The following is a 26,082-nucleotide window of genomic DNA, read 5'->3' as shown; positions in this document are numbered from 1 at the left end:
AGGAAAGGTTTAGAGATGGAATATTTAGTAAATAATTAATCTTCAAATTATACATATGTATGATGCATAAAAAGAGCCACAACGCTTATTGTATAGAGTAGCATATAACTAACATTCATTCAATTTATAATTATTAGCAACATTTTTTTAAACGATCATATTAATAAGAACTACTATGTAATGGCATCTAGAACATCCAAAAATGATCAAAAATACAAAATTCCCTCCTGATTCCTCGGAATTATTTTATATTTATAGATATTTTTCTTTAAATCTGCGAGCACGTACGTCAAGCAGTTCTTGTTGTTGTTCCACGATGTAATACTTGGAATGCGGGAGCTCTGGTAGTGAACACAAAGTGTGTATGTAGTAAGCAAATAAGAAAATAATAATGGTAGTAGTAGTAGTAGTATGACTTGAACGACGGAACCAGTTGGTGCTGCGACTATTTTTATTATTATTCTGTTACATTACTTTTTAATCCAAAAGAAAACTATTAGAAGAAAAAGTTGTCATTTAAAAAAAGTGCTGATTTCTTAATAACATCAACAATTTATTTTTTTTCGAAAAAGGTATGTAACTTATTACATATGAAGATAATTATAATTATTTTTCTTTAAATAAAACTGAATACATATAGTTCTTAAATGAGCATTTAATTTGTATTTAATAACAAAATAAAATAATAAATGAACTTTCTTGGAATAATTCAAATATATTAAGATAAGAATTTTGAAAAAATCTATAAGCATACCATATCTACTTACTACTTTAATACACCATTTAACTTTGAATATAACGATACATATTTTTCTATTCTTATTTATTCGGACATTGCTATTATTTTGATATTAATAAGCCAATACTCATCGATGCTCATAATAATAATAGATAAATGTGTGATAAAAAGTAAAGAACATTATTTCATAGGGGACTAACTTTTAAGAGAAAACATATTACATAAGTTATTTTATATTTCTACCTCACATAAATTTGCAAGATTTTCATTTCTTATTATTCTCATATAGAAATAAACGTTCACAAACAAACTACGCATTTTCTCCAAATATATATTTTTTTTGTACGCAAAAAAATCTTATTGGAGGAGAAAGACTAGCCACTAGAAATGGTAATATAATATTTTTTACCTTAATATAGCTATTATTAAGTCTGTAGATTGGGGTAGGGGGAATTACATGATGTTGTAGCTAATGAAAAATGAGGGTTGTTAATTCACCCTACGTGGTTTTCTGCTCTTGATGAGGATGATGCCATAAAATCAAAGCTATAAAACCTACATAGATATTATATATTCCCAACCACAATTATGTATGCTTCGTGCTAGAAACTTATTTCTCCTTGAGACGTCTTCAGGTGAAAGAAATGATATTACGATTATATCATGTATTGCATTATTTAAATACATATTATAAACATCTTCATTTTATTTTTGACACATATAATTTATTACAGGATTTTCTATTTTGTAAAGAATTCGTGTTGTTGTTTTTTTCATCTATCTTTCTATAGAACCAGACAACCAATCTGGCTGGAAAAATACATATTAAATATTACAAGAAATCTATGGATTTATTAACTTTATGTACATGTAGGTACATACAATACATATCCTGGACCTAAAGCTAATTTGTAAATAGGTACTTTTTGTCAAAAATAAGATTTGTAGCTCAAATTGAGATATTATATATATGGAGTAAAAATATTTTTGACACATCTAAAATAGGTTTCATTGTTATAATTATCTTGGTTTTGAAAACTTTACATTGTCAAAATATAAAACAATAGTATGTATTCCACTTTTGCTCTGGGCTCCACGGCGGAACAAATTTTAGCAGCGATGCATTAATGAGCTGTTTACTAATACAACTTACTTTCGTTTAATGTCCATGAAATTAAAAGGGATCCTATGTTAAGTGTGTCATTCTTTAAATGAGTCTTTCATGTCCCATAGAAATAATACATATGTGGTTATACATCTACTTTTAATATTATTAAAAATGGGATTCAATACATTTACATATTTTTATAATATCAAAAATAAGGGCTCTCTTTTCTTATAGCAATCTTTATTGCATCTCCATCAAGAAAGAATTTATGTTCGACTTATCAACGTTCATCAAACTAACAAGGAACAAAATTAAACAATTCCATAGTTGACTCAAAAAATATAGGGTACATTTTCTTGTTAATGAGAATTAACACACATATAAGTAAGATCTTTTATGTAACTCTAGTCAAGCCCGTGATTAAAGAGGGGGAATTAAGTGGGATTTATTTTGTTGTCACATTTGAAATATTTTGTTGTCAAAAAACGGAATTAATTTTTAGAATTTCTTTGATCATAATCGGATTTTTTTTTTAATATTCTCTCAAAAATAAATCAAAAACCCCTTGAAGAAACAATTTAGACACGGGCTAGTCTTTGGTAGTAGAATAGTGAAAGAATAAGGACCCCAAATCAGTTGGTATTTTCTTACCCGATTTTTCTCAAACCGTGAACCATTTTCCATTTTAATATTTAATAGTAAGGGTAAAGGCAGCTTCAAAAGAGTTAAGTCAATCAGCATTTTGCACATTATTCAGGTAAAAAATGTGGAAAATAAACAACTGATACAAAAAGGGTTGTCAAAGCATTGGGGATGATAGTATTTTTTTTTCTTTTTCGCTATTTCTACAAGTATGCTGACGGAATTCTATAGTCACGCGTTCCCAAGAACCATACTGATATTAATCTAAAAATAATATTATTATATATATATATGATGAAGTAAAAACAATCAATTACAGCATATTGTAGGGCTAAGAATCCCACATTTGTAAAAATAATTTCATTAGTACATAACACGGAATTATATCTAATTATGTGGCTGAAAACAACAAGACACAATATACATTTGAACGAAATACATACAAAAAAATACTTCCTAAAGAGTTCCTTTAAAAACAATGTTCCATATTCCCTAGATATTCACGACTTCTAATGTTGTATTAAAACATACATAAATAGATATGTACTCTTGAAAACGGTATTTATATATAATATTTAATAATATAATAATAATAGAATCCGACCAAATACAAAAACCAAACCAAAAAAAAAAAGGCTCAAAAGTACAGAGAGTGATGGTTATCATTTTATGTAAACCTCTCGTTTCTTCTTCACTTTCACAATGACCCTTAAAATAGTTAGAGTCTGAAAATATAGGAAAAGTTTTAAAATTTGTTATAGGGAGGGGGTTATTGCGATGGGGGCACTCAACATGGAGTATCAGAGTCGGAAAAAATAGGATGCCACACGGAATTTTAGTTATCGAGATAGTGACTTTTTTATAAATATAAATGAAGGATCTACATGAAAAATATAAAGACATACCTTTTTATTGAAAGGGACATTTATAGAAATATTATTTTCTGAAAAAATTTATACAGGGTGGTCCAGATAAATTTGTAAAATCTTTAAAGGCTTATAACGAACGAACTACATGGGCTGAAACCATAATTGTTTATTATTTGAAACATACATTTAATGAAATTCAATTATTAATAATGAAATCTCCCTTTCTTGATAACCTCGGCAACACATCGTCGGAAACTTTGACAGGTACGGGGGACCTCGAGGGAATCCAGTTTTGATATTGTATGGGTTATGGATTTCTTCAAGGCCTCCACAGACCAATGATACTTGGCATAGGCCTCATGCCCTCCCAGAAATATAAATTGTATGGCTTTAGGTCTGGGCTGTTTGCAGACCAAAAATCGGGGCTCCAAAAGTGATGACATTTTGTGGCCAATATATCTTGCACTTTTTGGCCTTGTGGCCGGTGTATTGTCTTGTCGGAACCCGTAATTTTTTTGCTTGGGCTACTCCATCAATCCAAGGAATGAAAATTAAAAGTGCAAAATCAGAACCAGTACATTAGCAAAGCTGGATCCGTACGAGGTCATCTAGGCCTCCAAAGCTTCCGGTGCCGTGCGGCTGAGGTTATCAAGAGAGGCAGATCTCATTATGAATAGTTGAATGTGATTAAATGTAGTTCTCAAATAATAAAGTATTTATGATTTTACCCCATCAAGTTCGTCCGTTATAAGCATTGAAAGATTTCTCCAATTTATTTAGAATACCCTACGTAATATATATGGAAAAAAACTGGGAAAAGGGACTCAACAAGGTTTTTAAAAAAAGGGTCGTAAAAAAATGGTATCACCTTCTAAAAAAAGTCACTCCATTAAAAATTATTTATGAAACGGGCCTTTTTTTTTTTTTTTTGTAAACAAAATAAGACAACCTCATATAAGAATCAGAATAAACTATATGTCAGTCGGACAATTTGAAAAAAAAGTATTCAAAAAACCCCACAAAGAAAAATCCTAGTGACGACCAAGCCAATTTATATTTATTTACATTAATATGAAACATTTTGAGGATAAAGGTGCCAGACTCCCCAAATCTCCCACAAGCTTCACCTGTGTACAATGTATATATGTTTAACACAGTCCTTCATGGCGTAACATATATGATACAGTTTTTTAACACCTTCTAATAGGATTAAAACGAGTAAAGATCCTTTTTAATGCTTACGTTGATATATGATTATATCAAAACTATACAAGTACTTTGTATTAGCATTCGTTTTTCATTTTCGTTTTTTTTTTTAATTTACGATAAATTCAAAACAACTTTTTAAATCTTTAGTTTGAAATAAAATAGCGCAGTAAATAAATAAAATACAAAGGTGTCCTAGCCCATTCTTTGACCCTGAAAAAACAATAGGAGAAAAATTGTATATCTATGTAGGGAGGCATAGTGTACATATATTATAATATTTAAAAAGACAAATTACATTTAAGAAAATCATTTGAACTTTGACATTGATAAAGAAATTTTTTAGTTGTTGTTCGTTGCTTCTGCCTATGCACTCGTAGAAGTGGTTTGTTGACGATATATGTAAGTCTTTCTTTCTTAATGGGCCTTATACAATCCGAAGCTATGTATATTTACAGATCCTATTAAGATATTCCCTCCTGGAGTGCTAAGACATTGCATTTCCACTACAATGAATTTCACTTGAACGTCAGGAACACATCCATAGACACACACTAATGGCCTTCCATACAATATTTAATACTATACATATATGTATTTACATTTTAAAAAGATTTTAAAAATATATAAATATAAAAAGTAATTCCAGTACATTTATCTATGTAACGCATCGAGCACAGAGTTATGAATGCCTACGTAGTAGTGTAAGTATAACATAAATAAGATTCTTATAGGGCACAGAATGAGTAGAAACAGACGCTAAACAAAAAAACAGTCTGGATCTTCTTTTAAAAAAAATTAAGGGGGGGGGGGCAGCTTATATCCCTTGCCCTCTAAATTATGTACATTGTACAAATGCAAATATGTGAGGAACAAACAAAAAAGTGATATATACATTTTTTTTAATATTTACTTCATAAAAACGAAATAACCTTTATTCAAATAACAAATTTCACCCTATTAGCTCAAATTTTGAAAAAAACACTTATTACTATCATATCAAGGTTAATAGAAATACAAGGCTGGACCATCATGTAATCGGGCTGCTAGAATTTTCAATCTGATGTATTGTACCGACTGCTCGGCAAGACATTGAAATATTTTGGCAAAACACGCAACCACTCATATCTATGACGTCACTATTGCTAGAATTTTCACTTTAATGTATCATACCGACAGCTGGGCAAGAAAAACAGATTTTGACAAAACACACAACTCCTCATTTACTATGACGTCAATATTAAAAGCGTGGTGGAAGTCAAACATCAGTCATACACGCGTCATGGTATAACCTTGTATTTGTATTAACCTTGCTATAATATAAATATATATATTTTGAATTCCTTACTTACTCATTTTATGCACTGCTTTGTGCACAATTTGTCTTTGAATGTGAGAATGAATCATTTCTCATAATTCATATATAGAAATGTAAATTGTGTGTATTTTTTAGTTAGGACGTTTATTTTATTTTTATTTTTTTAAATTTATAATATCAATAATGCTAGAATTACTCCTGAATGATAAACTTTCTTTTTTATAAAACTCATTTAAGTATATTCAAAACCTGATGGACATTCGTATGTGTTCATAAAAGACTTGAGGATATTTTGCGGACTTTTAATTGTAAGTCCTTGTTGAACTCAGAGTAGAATTGAGGATGGACATCGGAGTAATTCTTGGCAATGTCCTTGTTTATTTCCTTCTTCCCCTCCTTTCTCGTCACAGTGTATTCTAGCTGATCTAATGACACTTCCTCCTCTCCTCCAAATCATTTTTCAAATTGTCAGGGCACCATGTTTATTTTCGGTTTTTTTTTTTAACATCTCCAAAATATACATGATTTTCATCACTATTTTGGGGCTTAATATTTTGAAAAAAGAAATAAGAATAAAGTATGATTGATTTTTTTCTTTTAGAAAATGTATTTAGTATCTTGCTTTTTTGGTAAATATACTTTGTATTTGAATTTTTTTTAAAAGATACTCGTATTTTGAATTTTTTTCTTTCTTTTTCTTTCTTGTTCTATTTAAATTGGTTTTTAACACACCCCATTTGTTCTTCATAAAACCGAACATTTTATAAATTTATAAAAAAAATATTTATATATTAGGATATTTTCATAGTTATTAATAACACCAATCATCTTTTAGTCCAGAATAGTTTTTTTATTCTAAAAAGTAAGGAACATTAGTCGAACAAGAGTAAGAAACATTTAATTTTGATGAACCAAAAGGACTTCATTTATGTTTATTAATACATTATAGGTATATGTCTAAAGGCCATAAGCAATTAAGGCCGTTATGATTTTTATTTACATGGTCGTTTGTTTACTAGGCGCGGTTCTCTATGCTATCCAGTAGCTCTTTATGTTTTGTTTGTTTGTGCCTTGCCCTGTTGAAATTTAATTGTTGATTGCTCAAATAACTTTATAAATAAGTTTCCTTCATTCCAACCTTTTGGCTGGACTGTACTAAAAAGTTTGTTTTAGCCTCTATTATTATTTTTTTCTTCATTTGACCGAAAATTCGCTATTTAGGGGCGGGACAGGGCTATAGCCTTCCCCCCTGAAGACGCCCTGCATAAATATATTAACGATAACATCATAAAGTAATAATACACAATGTGAATAATATTTAGTTATATTCAAGAAAAATATTATCATGTTAAACATATATTTTTCATTGAAATATATGTATGAACACAGGGAGGAGAGAAGAGGTTCTATAGATATCATTTTATTCCTTAGCTTACATAGTAAATATAAGTGAACACACACAATACATATTTATAAAAGGTCATACATAAAAGTTTATTGTAAGATACCTACCATAGCATGGAATTTAATAATATAAAGTAAGAATCATTGTTAAGTATCAACATCATGAAACGATTCATTTATACAATTAAATATGATTATAAATATATCCGAGGGTTTAATTGCAGCCCTCCTTTGATGAGAGTTAAGAAAATTGAAAGAGTAATGTGGGTGTGTATAGGACATACATACGATGTATCTATACAAACCGATAAACAAATAAAATATATCCGATTAGAGGTTGAATACTTTGTTTGGGAAAGGCCTCTCCGTAGAAGGAAGTGACAAGGACAATAATTTCTTATCATTCAAATAAGAGGAATTATAAGAGGTAGTTATTTTTTATGAAGAAATGATGATTTTTTTCTTCCCCATTTACATACTCAAAAATAGATGAACAAACCTATTTACAACATATAATCAAATACATAATAAGGATATAAAAAGTTCACGAGTCAGTTTGTGGTTAGACTACATAGAACAACTTGCCTTCAAATCAAGAATCATATTTATCTTTAGCAGCATGTCCCCATATTCATAAATTTGGATATATCATATGCCACAAATGTATATTAAAGAAAAATTCAATTAAAGCACCATCGGAAAGTGAAATTTATAGGCAATCATACTTAAAACTTTCATCATGCTGATTTTCGTTTGTGTTAGAATCATGGCCACACTTTTTAGAGAATTTAGAACTATCTTAAAGCTGAGGTGTCCTTATTTTGATTTCCAAATAAGAGAGACATGTGGCCCAATCAATGTTGGTCTTAGAGGGAGAAGGTAATATTTTGAAATTAGTAAAATTGAAGGTTAAATTTGTATTCTTGTTTAAAAAAATTAGATCTTTTATTTTATATTATTTTATTATTACAGATTACTCCTAACTGTACTCTTTTGCATGAATATGCTCTCTTTTTATATCCTAAAAATCCCCTGAACTCTCTTAACAATATGTAAATTGAGGACATGTCCAAGCAAAGAGGAACAGTTGGTCACACAACATGTAACAGGGGGAATACAGTTATTGACCCCTTCACCTTCAAAACGGTCATGTAGGGTGAAAGAACCCTATGAAAGAGGAATATAATTTCTAAGCAGACTTGTTAGAATTAAAAACAATAACATATTTTCACTGTAACTCTAATTGATGTTTACACATATACTTAATATCCTAGACAAAAATAATTTTTTAAGGACATGTCCTCGTAACATTCTAGCAGAACATCATTTAAAAGCAATAAAAGCTTACAAATATTTACAATAGTCAAAAAAGATATCATTTATTCAAGGGTTCATACCAATGAAGCTGAGTATATAATAAGTTATTAGAAATGAATGTAGGATCTTTTATTATAATTATAAAAATAATATACTGTATAATTATTTTAATTACTATCACCTTATACTAATAATAAAACTAATAAATAGACTATGATGGCCTTTTAACAAACCCAATGGGATGATTTATAACCTTTGAAGAAAAAATAAGCGTCATTGCCTTAGAATGCATGGGTCATTAGAGAAGAAAGTCTAATAATATATTATGAATTCTTCATTACTCCAGACTCGATCCTCTTTTGTCAATTCAATCGAAATGAGCATGCAGAAAGAGAAGAAAAAGGACTCTAAAGCGTCAGACACTAGACTAAAGTAAAAGGTCTCACGAGATACTAATAACCTCATAATGTACAACACATTTCCCATAAATAATGAGCAACTTCATCTTGTAGTTTGATTACCATAGTGGGAGTAGTATCCTTCATTTTCAATTGAAGGGATAGCAACTTGAGTTATTGATTTTTTTATTGATACAATATTAAACTTTACTTTAGAGTTAGTTGGGCTAACAAAATTATTGAGTCCATGAATTGAGGGATCTGTGCTATTCTTCCTCTGAATCATTCGTGGAAAGAGTGAGGGATATGCCCCTTCTCTTTTAAAGTTATTTGAAATATACAATTAATGAATGAAAGACCTACTACAACTGTTGATATACTACGAAAACATCCTTATTATTTTTTTTAAAGTTAAAACTAAACAAAGAAAAAAATAGAAATTTGTTATTAAAAAAGATTCAAAATATATTTCTAATATAAAAAAAAACAAGATCGAAAATAAATTAAAACTAGCACATCTCTAATTATTCTACAAAAAATGTACTGCTTAATGTTCCTCCTGCCAACCATGAAATTTGATTTTTGAGCTGAAAAGTCCCAGGCTTTACAAATAAAATAAGTTGTTTTTTTTCGTTTATAATTTGCTTTATTCATCAATATAATCTTGATCAAGAGCAAGATAATAATTCCAGTACTGCTCCACCAATTCAATGCCACTTTTATAAAACACTTTATCTTTTGCCTCAAAATAGTATTAAGTTTCCGCAACAACCTCTTCATTGGTTCAAAATTTCTTAACGGCAAACAATTTTGTTAGGTCTGCGAACCGCCAGTAGTTGCTGAAGGCCAAATCTGGAGTGAAATTCAAAGTTCAATTAGTATATTTCTATTATTTTTTTGATCGACTTATGACACAATGCGTTATTCTGGTGAAACATCACTTTCTTATTCTTCAAAGGAGACCGTTTTTTCGTGATTATGTCCTTCAAAAGCTCTAATAACGCTATATAATATTCACTGTTGATGTTATTTCCCTTATACCCGTAGTCTATGAAGATCATGCATCCCAAAATAACGAAACCATAACGTTTCCAGCTGATTGTTGTACTTTTGGGCGCTTCGGACGAAGTTCAACAGCTGTTGTCCACACAAACATGTTTCATTCATTGACACATACCAATGCAAGAATTTCGACTTCTTATGTTTAAATATGGTAAAACACTGCCGAGAATAAATAGAACGGTTTTGTTTTTGTCAAGAGTGAGCAAACACTGTACCCACTTTGAACAGAGCTTTCTCATGGACGAATTATCATGCAATATATAAGCAACACTTTCCTTTGATATCTTTACTATGTTAGCTAACTCACACAACTACACTTCACTATCGTGCATATCTATTTTGTGGATTTTTTTATGTTTTCTGTTGTTATTGCCTCATTTGGACGTACACTGCGTTCTAGATCACTGGTGTCTCTCCCACCATGTTTAGTTGGTGTTTCTGATGGAACAGAGTCCCCATAATACTCTTCAGACCATTGATTAGCTTAAAGAGTATTTTTTCCCCATCAAGAAGGATTATACATTAAAACACAAAATTGTATTTGATCCATTGTTTTGTAAATAACAAAAGTAGAATCACACATAGCACAATAACTCACAAACTAAAGAACAGATCGCCATGAAATTTTACAGCTCTCTTTTGAAGGTTGATACTAACTAAAATTGAGGCGAAATAAAAAGATATAGGTCAATCTATGTGTGGAGCCCAGGACTTTTCAGCCCATATGCAATGTTCTAGGTATTATATTTTATGTCTACTGATACATTTAATTAATGTATTCGACATTCAAATATTATGTTGAAAGAAGACCAAGATAATTCATTTTTGCAGTATATTGCGTTTATGAGTACAAATATGTGTTATTGTTTTTTGGTTTTTTTTTAAACTAACTGTCTTTGTGATCAAAAACGTCTTAACATTTAAAAGTCAACTCCTTTCATTTTTCTCCCTTATTTTTGTCGTAAAAATGTAGTTGGAAATAAAGACTGATTTATACATACATACATATTGTACATAATATATGACAAATGATAAAAAAATAGTTGATTAACAATGAGGATCGTCCTCCTTGGTAGGGATTTTCACAGGTGTATCGAACTATCTATGTTTGCAATGAACATATTCATCTCCGAGGTTCTCATGTTCAAATGTTACGACTAATTCTCAAAATAAATCACGCTCTCATTGACCATCATCAAAAAGAAGAAAAAAAGTGTCGTTTGAGATAGAGATGCCAAAGTTTTTTGGCTAAAGAAAAAGGATGGGAAATGGAATTTAAAGTGGGCTGATGGCATTTCTAAATTGGAATTGGAATTTCAAGGGCAGTATCTAAATGCATTTTTTTTTTTTTTAATAACAATATCTCCTTTCTTGGGGATCTTGGATATGTAAGGAATTATTCCATTTGTTTATAGAGTATTAATGTTAATGTTTGGATAAGTAAAGTAGGAGAAAATATAAAACCCTGGAGGAATCCATATTTCCGGATTAATTTGAACAAGTATACTACAAAAATATGTTGTTTATTTTCCCAAACATGTAAAAAATTATATGTTTTGTTTCTTTTCAGTATGATAAAAAATCTTTTGAGGAAGCTGAAATTAAAGATCTAAGGAAGAGATTGTTTTCAAATCCTAATTCCGTATCATTTAAAGTGTTTGCTTTACTTTTTAATTTACATAGATTGGTGTCCTAATTATATCTATTACTTTATGACTATGTAATTCCAAAACTAAAGAGTGAAACGAGGGAAAGACGTCATACAAGACAAATTCTAATTTCATTCGTAAGTCACGTTCTTGTACCTTGAAACATTTTTCGAAAAAGTGAAAGAAAAAAGTACCAAAATCAGTTATTAGCCCATTCTTCATTACTGTGGGAATATTCTTGATTTATTTAATATTAGATAACAGTTGGGCAAAATCTCATTCGAGTTGAACACAACTAAGAGGAAAATAAGTTAAAAAATTGACAACTGACAAAATAATAAAGTGTAAATGTAAAAGGTTCAAAATCAGTTGGCTGTTGTTAGTATATTCTTCACAATTACAAAGATATTTTCCAATAATACTCAGAATTGTAAATAGCTTAACAAAATACTATAACATTCTTAAAGGAACAAGAGTGGTAGAAAATCGACATTTTACAAAAAAAAAAAAAAATAGGAATTCTTTATATTGTAGGGATACTATTATGTAATGCAGTGTTCTCCAATTGTGGTACGCAATCTACCTCTAGACTTCCCTTAAAGAAGTGACAAGGATTTTTGTTGGAAAAAGATCAATTATATAAAAAGCTGTTTTATAAAATAAGGTTATTCAAAAAAGTTTCATAACATTCTGCCAAAATTATACACGGGGATGTATTAATATTTTCTCTGCTGGTACGCAATCTAAAAAGCTAGGAATCACTGGTGTTGTTTGTAATAACAGGGACATTCATAGCTTAACAAAACATAGCTTGAGTTTAACAAAATCAATGTTTAGAGCAATATTAAGGAACCAAAAATATAAAAATCAACAGTTAACAATAAAATACATAGGAACTCTTGATCTATTGGGTGTGATACCATTGTGCATTATATAGAAGCCAAACAGACCCTAAGACCAAATTTTCAATATTTTGTTTAAAAGACAGTGGTTTCACTAAAAAAATGAAATCAATTAGTCAAATTGTACAATACTTTAGAACAAATGCTAAAAAAAAAATAACCTAAGTTTACAAAAAAAATGTCAAAAAGGGAAATTACTATTTGAATTTTTTTTTGACGATGAAAAAAAAATATCTCTTAATTTTCAAAAATGTAAAATTTTAAAAGTTTTTGTCAAATAATCTATTTATACAGAAAGAAGTAATTCTTGAAAAAAAAAGTTCCTCTCGATAAAAAACAATTTAGGCAATCCCTCCTTCCTCCAATAAGAAAAATCCTAGAGATACAAAGTTATATTCAAAAAAAAATTATTTAGAGATCTATTCCATTTTTGAAATTTCTTATTCAATCTAATGACAAAAGGGAAAAGATGTGTTATACATTCAGAAGGAATCAATATAAAGAAAAAACTAAGTATTGTGATTAGAAAAGTAAAAACAGTTGATGCATTTCCTGTTTCTTCTTCCATATTTAATAAGTCATGGGGGAATGAACATCTCCCTCTAAAGTAAAAATTATCGCCTATCTTTGGTGTAAATTATTTAAAAATATATATATATATATGAATTTAAACATAATTATCACTATTTTACCTGTACTACTGATATTTTAAATGAAGAAGGGCCCTCTTAACAGGCAGCTAATATTAACAAGGGTTTTAATTCAGGAATACCATATGTCTCGCTCCCGCCTTCTCCTCACTCTTATACACAAATCCCATCTCAAGTTATATCTATTGTCTAGGTGTTGCCATTTGTATATTTTCGGATACCAAAGTGCATGTCGATGCTGAGCTTTCAAGATGAAACACTTCCGACAACATATACATAGAATAATTAGTGGTATGACCTTTCTTGCATGATATACATTTATTTTGCATAGAAGGGATGAAGGAATTTACTCTCGTAATTGTACTTCGATATATGTAGGTACATACATACATAAATTTACTTTAGTATTTACTTACAATATCAGTTATAACTATTATCATTATATCCCCCCCCCCTCTTCTCTCCTCTTCTTCGAAGGTTACCCCTGACATGAAGTCTATAGACTATAATATGTATTAGGTACCATTATTAAAAAATGATTTTCTTTTTCCTAAATATGTATTTGTATGTAAATGTGTATGGCCTTGCTTACACTAAACATTATTCAAACCATAGATCATAATTCATATCATGTCAGTTTGTACTACAAGAATCCTGTCATTTTGTAAATGCCGCCACCACTTTTAATCGTAAATATTATCGTCATGAAAAAAAAAATACAGTGCCATCATGTTACTAGTGTACCATAATTATGCTTAATTTACATTTTATCAAAGGATATATCGGTACTAATATTTTTACGTTAAATTTTACGGACAAACCAAATTGGACAAAACAACCGTTCCATAGAACAATTTTTCCTAAATGGCGTCATCATATATAGATATCTGCCGGGAATGTCATCAACAACCAATCTTATCCAATGTTTATAAGAATAGTTAATACTTAAATTAAGAATAATGGGAAAGTATTATCGTACTTTAAAATTTGGGACGTTTTTCTAAGACCAATAATAGGCTTGGCAAGACGTGGGAAGGAAACCCCATATTAAGGAACGATATAACCTAATTTTAACCCTTTAAAATGTCCGATTTTTTAAAAATCCACGCAAAATTTCATTCAAGGATTAACCATATCATTTATTAAAGATTAAGGAAATCGTTACGTACTCTATGAACGAAATAGGTAAACACTCATTTTATTTAGGTACTTAAACAATATGCATTCACAAAAATGTAATTTGTATCTTTCACTTCCAAATAGCTTTACTCTTTAATTTCCTTTGTTGATGGAAGTTTGAGTGCAAAAAAATGAGAAAAATACATAATATATTATTCGCCCTTTTGAACTTCCGATTAGAATATTTATTGTAATTCTACTAAGTAATATATCTATTTGAGTACCCTTACTTATACATACTATACTTATGGAAGTATATTGTGAATAAAGGAAGGAACGGTGATTGGGTAACATTTGCATTTTCTGAATCCATAAAGAAATGTGTTCTACTTCAACAAATATCCTGTCATGTTTCTTTCTGTTTAACTCTTACATAAATGTACTTTACACATAATAATCGCAGATTAAGTGCCACTGCTTTTAGTATACCCATATTCCATAATAAGTAGGAGCTATTGAACTCACGTTTCACATAATATCTATGTACATATATTAGTTTAAAAGTATTTATTTCTTTAGTTTGTATAATATAGTATTATGTCTGTAGTATATAAAAATGTCCTTGAAATAGGAGACAATGAAAAATAGCTTCTGTAAAACTTTTGTTAATTTACGTACATATTTATTTTTCTATTAATGTTAAGAACATGTTATGTAAATAATTATTATAAATAAATAGTTTCACGCTTATACTTTATACAATAGCCCCGTCAGTCATGACTGCACTTCAAGTGCAATGTGAGGGTCCTTAGGAATCATGCCAACAGAAGTTAAGTACATGCATATCTTGAGATTCAATCAAATCCAATCAATCATTTTTATTGTATTTAAAAAGTGTTGTAGTCAAGACAACCTTAACCCGAGACTAAGGCAAGACCAAGACTTTAGCTAGCTAAGAAATTGCATTACTTGGTAGAAATTTTAAATAATAATTAAATGCCCTTTTTTTATTATTCAGTCTTGAGAACTATATCACTACATTAAAACCTTTTTTGGCCTATTAGTTGAGGATTTATAGTGTTTTATAAAGAAAAGTATACCAATGCCAATTCTGCCCAAAATGTACTGGGATAGTAATGAGAGTCCCACAAAAATGTTTTTTATATATTTCATAAAAAACGTCATTGAAAGGAAAACAGAAAATATATTTTATAAAAAATTCTTATGTAACGTCACAACTTTCAGTATAATTATTTTTTTTAAATTAAGTTTTACAAAAATTTCTTAAAAAATGAAATAAATATATCATATCTAAAATTGAAAAAAAAATCCATCTTTGTCTTTGCCTTAAACCCTGCTTACAGTCAAACACTTTTACCTAAAAATAAAAAATAGGGACCCATGCGAAATATTTTTTTTTTTTTTAATCGAGAATAAATTCAAATTAAAAAAGACCACGCACATTTATCTTTGCCATATGCCCCACTCACAATAAAACTAGACCTGGTTTTGAATAGAATTTTTTTTTGGGAGGGGACACAGTGAATAGCTTAGATATTTTTTTATCGAGGTGACATTTTTTTTTTTAATTTTGAATGTTTTTTTCTATGGTTTTAATACAAAATTTTATACCTTTCCCAAATTTGTTTAAGATTGGTCAGTTTTTATAGAATTAAAAAAAATTTTGGAATAAAATTTTATTAAATTTTATAGTAAAAAGTAAAAATTCCTTAATTTGGGGGAAGGGGGCTACAACCCCTCCAACCTACCTCCTGCGGACGCCCTTGATATTAATCCTGCTTTTTGGCATTATGTATTTCGAATTTAGACAATAAAATAAAAAAATCGCAATCTGTTGTTAAATATTAAACAAATTGAAAAGATTATTTCAATTTTTGATTAATTTTTAGAAGTTTAACCTATGTTTTTTAAACAAAATATTATAAATTTGAGTACAAATTTTTATGGATGGTTCTATTTTTGTTTCAATTATGTACTTGTAATTTATTAAAGGGAAGGACGGAATACATTATAAAGTTTTAATATATATTGCAGATCGTAATTCCCTGACTTTGAGATGTGACATAAGAATGTAGTTTATACCAAAAACAATTATTTCTCAATACAATGTGTTCGTCGTTCAGCATCCATGCATTACTTTTTTATAGTTGTAGATATAAATATCTAGTTAAAATCATAAACAATGCCTAAATTATGCTTCTTTTCATTTTCTCTTAAGCTATTATGTCTTATGTAATTGACTAACCATGAACAGAAAATATGAAAGATTTTTTTCCATTTAAATATTAAAAGAATATACCTTTTTAATTGAAAGAGAGAAGTGAAAGTATTAGGTTTAATTAACTTGAACATAATATATAAGATTCTTTTTTCTTGAAACCAGAACGTTTATTACATAATATATAGATATATGAGAATATATACAAAATATTTTCATCGATTTAATTCATAATATATTTAAAGATGGATTGAATTATTTGAATAAATGTGATTTCAAAGTCAATTTTATTTTAAGGAAATGAATTGAAGATTAACTGATTCATTCAAACATTTATAGATTTACTCCTATTTTTAAAAAAATCATGACAAAAAAAAGTTATAACTATACTTTGTTGTATCATCAATACATCATCAAAAAGAAATCTTATGATAAAGACCTTAGGGTGCGGCATCAATGAAGGATAAACGCTATCCACGATTATTGATAGCCATTTAAGATATATTATCATTAAATTAAATGTGAATAGACATAGTATATAATATCATAATATGTATATAAATACATAAATTAGTCATTAAGATTCTCATATTTTTATCCCATTTTTTTCAGATCTACATCATAATGCCTTGGTCTAAAGTCCTGGCTTTCTGTATTCTGTCAAATTTAATTCAACTTTCATATCCACAATTATTTGGCTGGAATGAGGAAAGACAAAACAGAAGACTATTCGAAGAAGTCGATGAGGATGGCTTAAATGAAAGTAATAGTATTGAGAGTACATCTAGTAAACCCGTTTTAAACATTGGGGATAAGGATAGTCCATATGCACTCATCAATACCTTTTTCATCGATCGAGAGACTGAACATGAACGAAGAAAGGATTTGTTCGCAATACAGCATGCAAGAGGTGAAGTTCCAGATCCTCCCAAGGGGATCAAACCTGAAGAAGTTTGGCTCTCTGACGGCAATTTACTTGTATTAAAAGGTGGAACACCAGATGATAATGTTCCTCCAAATCAATGGCGACCATTGGATGACTTTGTTGCACCTTATAGAGAGCCCAAATTGCCACCTCCAGATTTTGTGCCCTCCGATATTGGGGTTGGTGTTCCATTGGAGGACGAAGAAAGTAATTCCTATACTACAGAAAGTACTTTGACAACAACAACCTCTTCTCCTGTAATAGTAAAATCTTTAAAGCCTATATTATATAATGAGGATGATTTTATTTATGATATGGAAAACTTTCATTCCATCAGAAGTCCAAGGATAAATTCTCCTTTAGTGCAGGTTACAACAGCATCACCTATCATATACGTAACTGCCCCCTCATATGAGAAGGATCATCCAGTCGCAACTCATTTACCTATCTTACTGCGTTGGAAGGATTCTAAGTCTTCTTCAGAGAATAATGAAATTGATGACAGTATAATATTAAGGAACAAGGGTAAGAGATTATCTCACTTGAGAAAAAGAACCTTCAGGCGAACACCAAGAATGTATTCACCAGGAATTACACGACGAAATGGAGAGAGATATGTTACTTTCTTCCGAGGAGCAACAAGAGGAGCTCAATCTTGGGGTTACAGCTATCGATACTAGCAGATGAATTATGAACTTTAATGGAACATCAGGGATACAATAGTCAAACGAAAGTCTGATTGAACGAAATTCCTCAAAGATTTTTTTTATCTAAAAAAATCAAGTACAAATTAGTACATACATTGTTTCTCTCAATTTCCTTCCAAACCATACTGATCTTTGTATACCGAACTTCTGCTTCAATGACTCGCACCTACATACAATATTCAAACAACCTTGGTTATATGTTTAATGAGAGATTAGCATAACCATTTCACATGAAACTTAATATAGCTCGAACCAAGTCTACCAAAAAAGAACCATCAATTATAATACATATGAATTTTCTTTTTACTTGCTTAAATGATTCGTTTTAGATATCATTTCTTTTTACCATGTTGAATGAAAATTGGCATTATCTATAATTCCAAATTCTGAATATATAATTTAATATGTATGTACTACCCATATAATATAAGGTATACACAATTCATAAGTGAACTAGTCAAAGAAGAAGAAAAAAGAAAGACGTGAGTTAAGAAGTAAAGTAGAATAGATACGATAACGTTTAAATAAAATTATGTTCATTATTTGACTTCAGCTTTAAAGATTTCAATATACGTATTCATATTTGGATTGAAAAACTTGTTATTATATCCTTACAACCCCAGCCCTCATCCAACTCAATTTTTGTTGTTGTTTTTTTTTTCCTCTCAGTAAAATTGTGAATGAACCCTAGTCACTTTAATAAAGCAAGTTATAATCCATTTTTGATTTTTCCTCAGAACTTTATAAATCATAATATTATGTAGAATAGGAACATAAAAAATATTCCGTTTTTTTTCTTTTTCGTATGAAAGTTGCAAAAGGCACTTAATTTTTTTTTTTTTTTTTTTTTGACATTTTACTTTTTTCAAAAAAAAAATATTTTTTTTTTGTATTCATATGTATTGTTATAAGTTGTATGTATTTTTAACTTGTTTATTACGAAATAAACCCATTCAATATTTCAAAACATTAAGTAAATACAACAGATTTTTTATTTATTGCTACATACATTATTCACATTAACTCTGATAAATGTTTTTTAATGATATCGGTCAATTCGGACCTGGGAACCTCAGTCTCCTCTCGGTTAGAAATCCTTCGAAGTTTAACAGTACCATTTTGTAGTTCAGATTCCCCTATGATTACAGCAAAAGGGATTTCGTTCTCCTCGCAATACTGCAATTGGTTCAACATTTTAGGATTTTTTTTGTAAGAGTGCTCAGTCTTAATCCCACACTTCCACAACTCTTGGCACAATTTCATTCTCTCCTCTAGAAGGTTCTTTTGAGCAGATGTTACAAAGACCTCTGTTTCAATGGTTCGAATCTTGGTTTTCTCCTTGAGCATATTAGCTTCCATGATGGAAAATAACCGCTCAATTCCAATACTCATACCAACACAGGGTACGTCTCTTTTTCGAGGGTCAAACATTCCCACTAACTTATCATAACGGCCACCACCTGCCACACTTCCAACCTGAATCAATTCCCCCTTCTCGTCTGTATTCTGATCAATAAGAACTGCCTCGTAAATTATTCCAGTGTAGTAGTCAAGACCACGTGCAAGACTTAAATCAAAAGAAGTACGATTCAGGCAACCATAGATTTCTGCATATTTGAGAAGGAGTTTCATATGCTCTAGCCCTTCCATTGCCAATTTGGACTGAGACAAATTTGTTTCCTTTAGTTTATCAATTAATTCCATTTTACCACTCATACGAACGAATTCACCTATTTTATCTGCAGAGGCTTCATCAAGACGCTTCTCTTCCACCATTTCCTTTTTAACTTCTTCCCATGGGGACTTATCGAGCTTATCAACAGATGAGCAAATCGTTCTAAACATGGACGGATCAACTCCACATACCTCAAATATGCCATCTAGAATTAATCGATGATTCACTTTGATCACAAAATTTCCAATATTCAGATCCTCCAGAATTTCGCACATTATCTTAATGCACTCTACATCGGGTACCATTGGATCATATTGACCAGCAATATCCAAATCCTACACAAAGTAGCATTTTATTTTTATATATGGTTTTTTTAAATTTGTTATTAAAATTTACGGAACTTACACATTGATAAAACTCACGAAACCTTCCTCTTGCCATGGAAGGATTGTCTCGCCGATACACTTTGGATATTTGATAGCGTTTAATGTTCATTATTTTATTCATAGCTACATATCGAGCAAATGGAACAGTTAAGTCATAGCGAAGACTAAGGATTTCTCCACCTTGATCCTTCAAGTCATAAATTAGCTTCGAGTCTTCACCGTATTTTCCAGTGAGAACATCCTGGAAACAAATAAATATTAAATAGTGACTTATCGTATTACATCGTATAAAAATAAAATTGATAATCAATTGAAAGCTATGTCCAATGTAGTCGCTAAGTTACTAAACAAAAAAGTAAGTATCTTATTCTTTATTTACAGAGTTTATAAACGGTTTGAATAAAAATGAATTCATTCCCAAATAAAATCCACTAAAATCTTTCTATGGAATTGTGTGATTTTTCATGTAGGGAAGACCAGCAACATTTACAACACTTTTTTTTTTTTTGGTTCAAATACTCGGAGATAGTTAAACATCTATCTGCTATTGATTGCATCAATCTAGAAAATATTCCAGTGAGTAATTGTTTCACCAATTCCTATCGAATATAACCCATCAAATGTTGTAATTGTCTTCACAATCAGATCGGTTGTAACATAAGAAAAAGCCCAGAAAGTTATAAATTATGTATAATAACAAACTAAATAAAAGTTTATAAAGAGTAAGTAATCATAGGCTAAAAGATAACAATTTAATATATTACAAAATAACATTTACCATATTATTTATAGAGAAAATTGAATGATTAACATTAGTAATTTCTATGCATACAATTAAGTATTAACGCAATAGATTGTTCTATAAGATGTTAATTCGTATCACTATTACACAAAAATTGATACTTCTGGCTTATTATAATAATATCAACTCTTACTTCCTTCAATCTAGAAGGATGTTCCATAAAGGGAATAATGTGACCATTATATAGAATTTGATTAATCAGTGATTTGATATAATTTGACTGAATTTAGTGAAACATTTGTTCTTTTACAAAACATCCTATTATTTGTCGTAAAAAAGTGTTTAAAAAATAACATTGATTCAGCTTAAGAGCCATTTAGAGAGTAAAATATAATTCAAGTATTTGAGTTGAGACTCAGTTTTTTCTCAGTTCCGTCTTGGTTAATTTTTCTTGATCAATTTGGACCAACTTTTCGGTTCAGACCGTGGACCGATTTTTTCGGTCTCACTTTATAGACCATTTTTTTTTTTTTGGTGTTACCCCATGGGCCAATTTTTTAGTTCTCATGTATTATGAGAACCCAAATTTCTTTTTCATATAACACAACCGTAATTGATTTTTTTTAATTTCAAAAGTATACGATATTTTCTAGAAAAAATACCTTATACTTATAATATAAATATATTCATTCAATTATACAAGCAAATCAGTTGATTACTACGTAATAAATAAGTCGTATAAGTAATAAGAATCCGTTTGATTACATTGAAGGGGACAATATAAATTTTGATGAATAAATAGATATTTTTTCCTAAAAATACAGTCACAAAGATATAAAACCGGTGATTTTTTTGCTGGTCCATAAAAAATACACTTTATTTTCATCATTATATATAATTAATATTGTATTGAGTTGTTACGTGGGAGTGGGCTCATGAAAAACGGATAGTGACACTGATGATTTCTTGGGGAGTTATCTTCTACATTATCAAAGAAAAAATGGTATGTTTACCCGGTGCCTAATTACTCCGGGCAATGCCGGGTACTACTGCCGGTAAAATAATAAAAAAGAACAAACAATACGAAGATAATTGAGGCAGTTAATACAACTGGTTCTATGTAATTGTATACATTCATTCGATCCATTATTTTTGTGGATTTCAAATACTATCCCAAAATGGAAGTTATTTAAAATACCACACGATGTTGATATAAAATTACAACGACAAACAATATTGTAGCTTAATAATTGTGGAAAATTCATGGCAGGTGACCAATATGAATTTCTCATCAGAAATTATGTTTTTCACCAATACATACAGCGTGATTGGAGGTTGTACTCCTCCAGATAGTATTAGAACTTATTGAATATTCTATTTTTATTATTATTTTATCATTACTGTCCTTTTTTCTTCTTCTCCTAGCTCAGTTAATATAATTATAATTCATTATATAGCTTAATTATATTACTAGCAATATACGAGTAAGTAATTTCCTGATTAAAAGCATTAGATATGTACGTACATGTTTAATGAACACCTCTTATATGTGCAATTAGATGTGGACATATTAGAAGTTTTAAATACAAATCTTTTTGACGAATAATATATTATATCTTTTTCAATTATATCATGCTATTTTCCAAAAAAAGAATTAAAAGTTCTGCCTCTTTCACAGAAAAAAAAATAAGTACATTGCCGATATTATGTATTTTATAACCTTTAAAAATAAATAAACAGGAGACATAATTACTTCTTAGAAAAAATAATAAAGTACAGCCTTGAGCAAAATCCACAACAAAAATGATGCTAAATATGTTACCAACACATCACTGTTCCTTTTAGGTATATATATATATGTAGAGCTAACTTAAATGATCAATCATAATTATGAGAGTACCTTACTTTTCTTTCAAAAACAGGTGTATCAATAGTTTCAGCTCCATGACGTTTGAAAACTTGAATCACTTTGCTAAGAACTTTCTCTCTAACAGCCATTTGAGCGGGTTGAAAGTCCCTGGTTCCTTTTGCAGTTTTCAAAATGAGTTTTCCTGTAGAGTCTTCGGATCCATCTGAGACACCAATTGCTTTCAATTGAGAGTCAAAGCTTATTTTGAGGTTTTTAATTTTCTCAATTTCTTCATTGATCTGAAAATGTCAATAAAAATTTAGATAAAGGTATGCATATAAGTTAATAACTCATAAGTGTGGAGATAGAGAAGAATAGGAGAATAATAAATAATAGCAAGGAAGAGGAGGAAAACCAAACTACATACTACAAATTGACTTCAATACCTTTTGTGAATAACAAGAAGTGGATGAAAGGCTGTATTTTAAGATCCTTTGTTGAAAAATAATCCTTTTAGAGCTTAAAAATCTCCTTGTCACTATTGATGATGCCATAGTTAACATTTATACTTTCTATACTTTTCTTTGATTAATTTACAATGAGCATAATATATATTCATGCGAATGTAAAGAAGACTTTCTGGAAGATAAAAAAATAAAGGTGGATGCCAGGATTATTGAAGTCAATTTAATGGATTTTGTGCAGGGATTTAAAGGCATCCATGTGAATGGATGGAAAATAATTGTGCAAGAAAAACAACCAAATATTGCATTTGATAACATAGAACAAAAGAAGAAAGGGTTTAATGTTCTTTTAATAGATTACCCTATCATCGATATTATGATAATTATTATATGAATTAGAATGTACTGAAGGGAAGTGACTAATATGTTTGAACCATCGAGCAAGATGAGGGAGCTTATCACTCTCAACTTTTGAGTCTTTTAGACCTTTATAGATACGAAAATCCACATCCGTTAATGTATAACCAGCAGCATAAGAATATTCGGTCAAATATTGGTCGAGCTCACAAAGAGGTAGTTTTTCATTGGGATGAGGATGAAGACTTGGAGCTCCAGGTCTTAGCTGATTTTTAACATAAGAATAAGATTATATTGTACATTGATTCATATAAGTAATGTTTTATGAACAATCCTAATGAGTAATGAAATATGCCAAATTGCAAATACTACAAAGGGGTCTTCTTATATTAATACAGAACCAAAAATTGGAATATTCGGATAAAAAAACGCTAATTACCTTGCCCTTGGAGGCTTTTTCTTCACGCAACTTTTGGACTAAAGAGCATTGATCTTTGAGACCCGACAAAATTGTTTCTCGTTCTTCTGACGACATAGTTATTTCTTTGTAGAAGTCACTCAGTCTCTCTTTACAATGGATAACGATAATAGAATAAATAACTTAGATATAGATTACTATTTATTTTTCAAGGTCTTTTATTTCTTTACGAAGGAGTCCACCTGCATGGTATTTCAACAGTAATTAGCTTCTAGTTATGTACTGTACTAGCTTCTACTGTGTATACTTAGTTATAACTTATAAATAATAATTCGATCGAAGAAACGGTCTCTACTCATGTGGAGCATACGCTGTAACGTCAGAGATCTGAAGTCCAATAACTTAGGAAACGACGTCAGAAGGTTCACATTTAGTTCAAATTACGTTATATATACGAAGTTGCGTGCATTCATTTTAACGTTCATATAAGAACTCTTCGCCGTACACTAAAACTCAACAATTAATGTTTTATCATCCGCGAGCTAGGATATAAAAAAATATTTATATGTCCCAGATGCAGGGCTCCTAGGGTGTAATTGTAATTTGCATCTATCATATTATTTTATATTAATGTAGCAAATCAAGGTACTTTCTACAAATATCCAATTTTCTAATTATTTCAATCATTAAAAGTATATCTATAAAATAAAACATGTCATGCCACTCTGTGGCTGTTTCTAGCGTGCGGATCCTCGCCTATCGCATGTCTGTAGATTTAAATATTATATATGATTAATAAATAAGTAGACAGAATAATGAGTTTTCCGGCCCTATAATGAATGTTGTTAACAGAATCTGTTGTTGTTTCTTTAGCTAGAACAAATCTGAAATGTTTATATCTCAGAATGAAACATAAAAATAGCCTGTCTTAATACAAGGACTAAGTATTCTTTGCATAATCCAAAAATTTAAGGCAATATTGATTGAAATTGTATCTTAATTAAATAAATATATATATATATATACAATGACTTTTTTTTAAGGCACATCTATTAATGAGTCAGATATTACAAAGTGACTATTGGGTAATTGAATGTTAGAAGTGCATATACTATTTATGCAATCCTCACCACATCTAGTTTATTTGACTAGACGTTTCATTATTCTACATTAATAATAAACTGTCTATAAGTATAGCCAGAAATAAATAGCTATTTGAAATAAACTAAAGAAAAAGGACTGAAGGGTTTTCATTTAGGTACTTTTATTAAAAACAAAGAAAAATGAACAAAAATAGCATAACTTAATTCATGGTTGAAAAACCGATAACAAAAATGGGAGTCAAAACTTATTCATATGTTTTCGGATGGAATTAAAGCTTCTTTTTTGAGAATGTTAAATTAGCTCTTGAGACCATGTTTAGCAATAAGTTCCTTAGATAAAGCGATATACTTTTCTTTGGCTTCATCCGTACTCATACCCTTCTTGGTGGACCATGAATCCCATTTGGCTTTTCCCTTCAAATCCATCATTCCGGGACGGGCAACATTGATGTCTCCCACAGAGGCCTGTTTAAATAGGGCGTAGGTTTCCTTCATCTCATCCGTAGTGAGGGAATTGTTCATTTTGGTGCTTACTTCATCGGCAGCAGCTTGAAATCTTTCGTCGAGAGACATGGCGACTGAATATTAATATAAACTCTGATAAGGTGTTGAGGGACGAGAAGTTGCAAGGGAAATGCTTAACGATTTATTGAATATTGTAAAAGAAGGGAGAAAAAGCGCCGGCGCAGAATCAAGAACTTCAAATAGGGTATTTTTCCTATTATCCGGCACTCAAATTTTACCGGACTTGTTTGTAATGTTACAATTTATTTTTAGAATTATAATTAAAAAATTAAGATTATTTAAATTGGGATAAAATTAGTCATCTTTCAA

The 26,082-nt window shown here is 29.9% G+C and overlaps 3 protein-coding genes across 6 annotated transcripts; 1 reads left to right on the top strand and 2 right to left on the bottom strand.

Moving 5' to 3' along the window:
• Positions 1-317: 317 nt before the first annotated feature.
• On the top strand, positions 318-19,221 carry LOC121121117 (uncharacterized). Its single transcript, XM_040716005.2, has 2 exons — positions 318-572; positions 17,235-19,221. Exon 2 carries the CDS (start codon positions 17,247-17,249, stop codon positions 18,225-18,227), a length of 981 nt encoding a protein of 326 aa, XP_040571939.1. The 5' UTR covers positions 318-572; positions 17,235-17,246; the 3' UTR covers positions 18,228-19,221.
• A 7-nt stretch (positions 19,222-19,228) lies between these two features.
• HisRS (histidine--tRNA ligase) lies at positions 19,229-24,653 on the bottom strand. Of its 4 annotated transcripts, none has more exons than XM_040716003.2 (5): positions 24,167-24,573; positions 23,353-23,545; positions 22,963-23,205; positions 20,335-20,556; positions 19,229-20,264 (listed from the first exon to the last, which is right to left on the bottom strand). In XM_040716003.2, exons 2-5 carry the CDS (start codon positions 23,467-23,469, stop codon positions 19,269-19,271), a joined length of 1,578 nt encoding a protein of 525 aa, XP_040571937.1. In that variant the 5' UTR covers positions 23,470-23,545; positions 24,167-24,573; the 3' UTR covers positions 19,229-19,268. The 4 variants fall into 4 exon arrangements, with proteins under 4 accessions (XP_040571937.1, XP_040571936.1, XP_071745751.1 ...); XM_040716002.2 differs by lacking the exon at positions 23,353-23,545 and adding an exon at positions 23,732-23,992 and having other exon boundaries at positions 24,167-24,556; XM_071889650.1 differs by having other exon boundaries at positions 23,353-23,992; positions 24,167-24,460.
• A 739-nt stretch (positions 24,654-25,392) lies between these two features.
• LOC121121121 (acyl-CoA-binding domain-containing protein 7-like) lies at positions 25,393-25,904 on the bottom strand. Its single transcript, XM_040716007.2, has one exon. It carries the CDS (start codon positions 25,819-25,821, stop codon positions 25,546-25,548), a length of 276 nt encoding a protein of 91 aa, XP_040571941.1. The 5' UTR covers positions 25,822-25,904; the 3' UTR covers positions 25,393-25,545.
• Between the last annotated feature and the right edge of the window lie 178 nt (positions 25,905-26,082).

The sequence above is a fragment of the Lepeophtheirus salmonis genome, chromosome 6 (assembly GCF_016086655.4).
Source record: "Lepeophtheirus salmonis chromosome 6, UVic_Lsal_1.4, whole genome shotgun sequence".
Taxonomy (NCBI): domain Eukaryota; kingdom Metazoa; phylum Arthropoda; class Copepoda; order Siphonostomatoida; family Caligidae; genus Lepeophtheirus; species Lepeophtheirus salmonis.
Note: the sequence above shows the minus strand (reverse complement) of the source record. Positions and strands in the feature narration are given on the sequence as shown.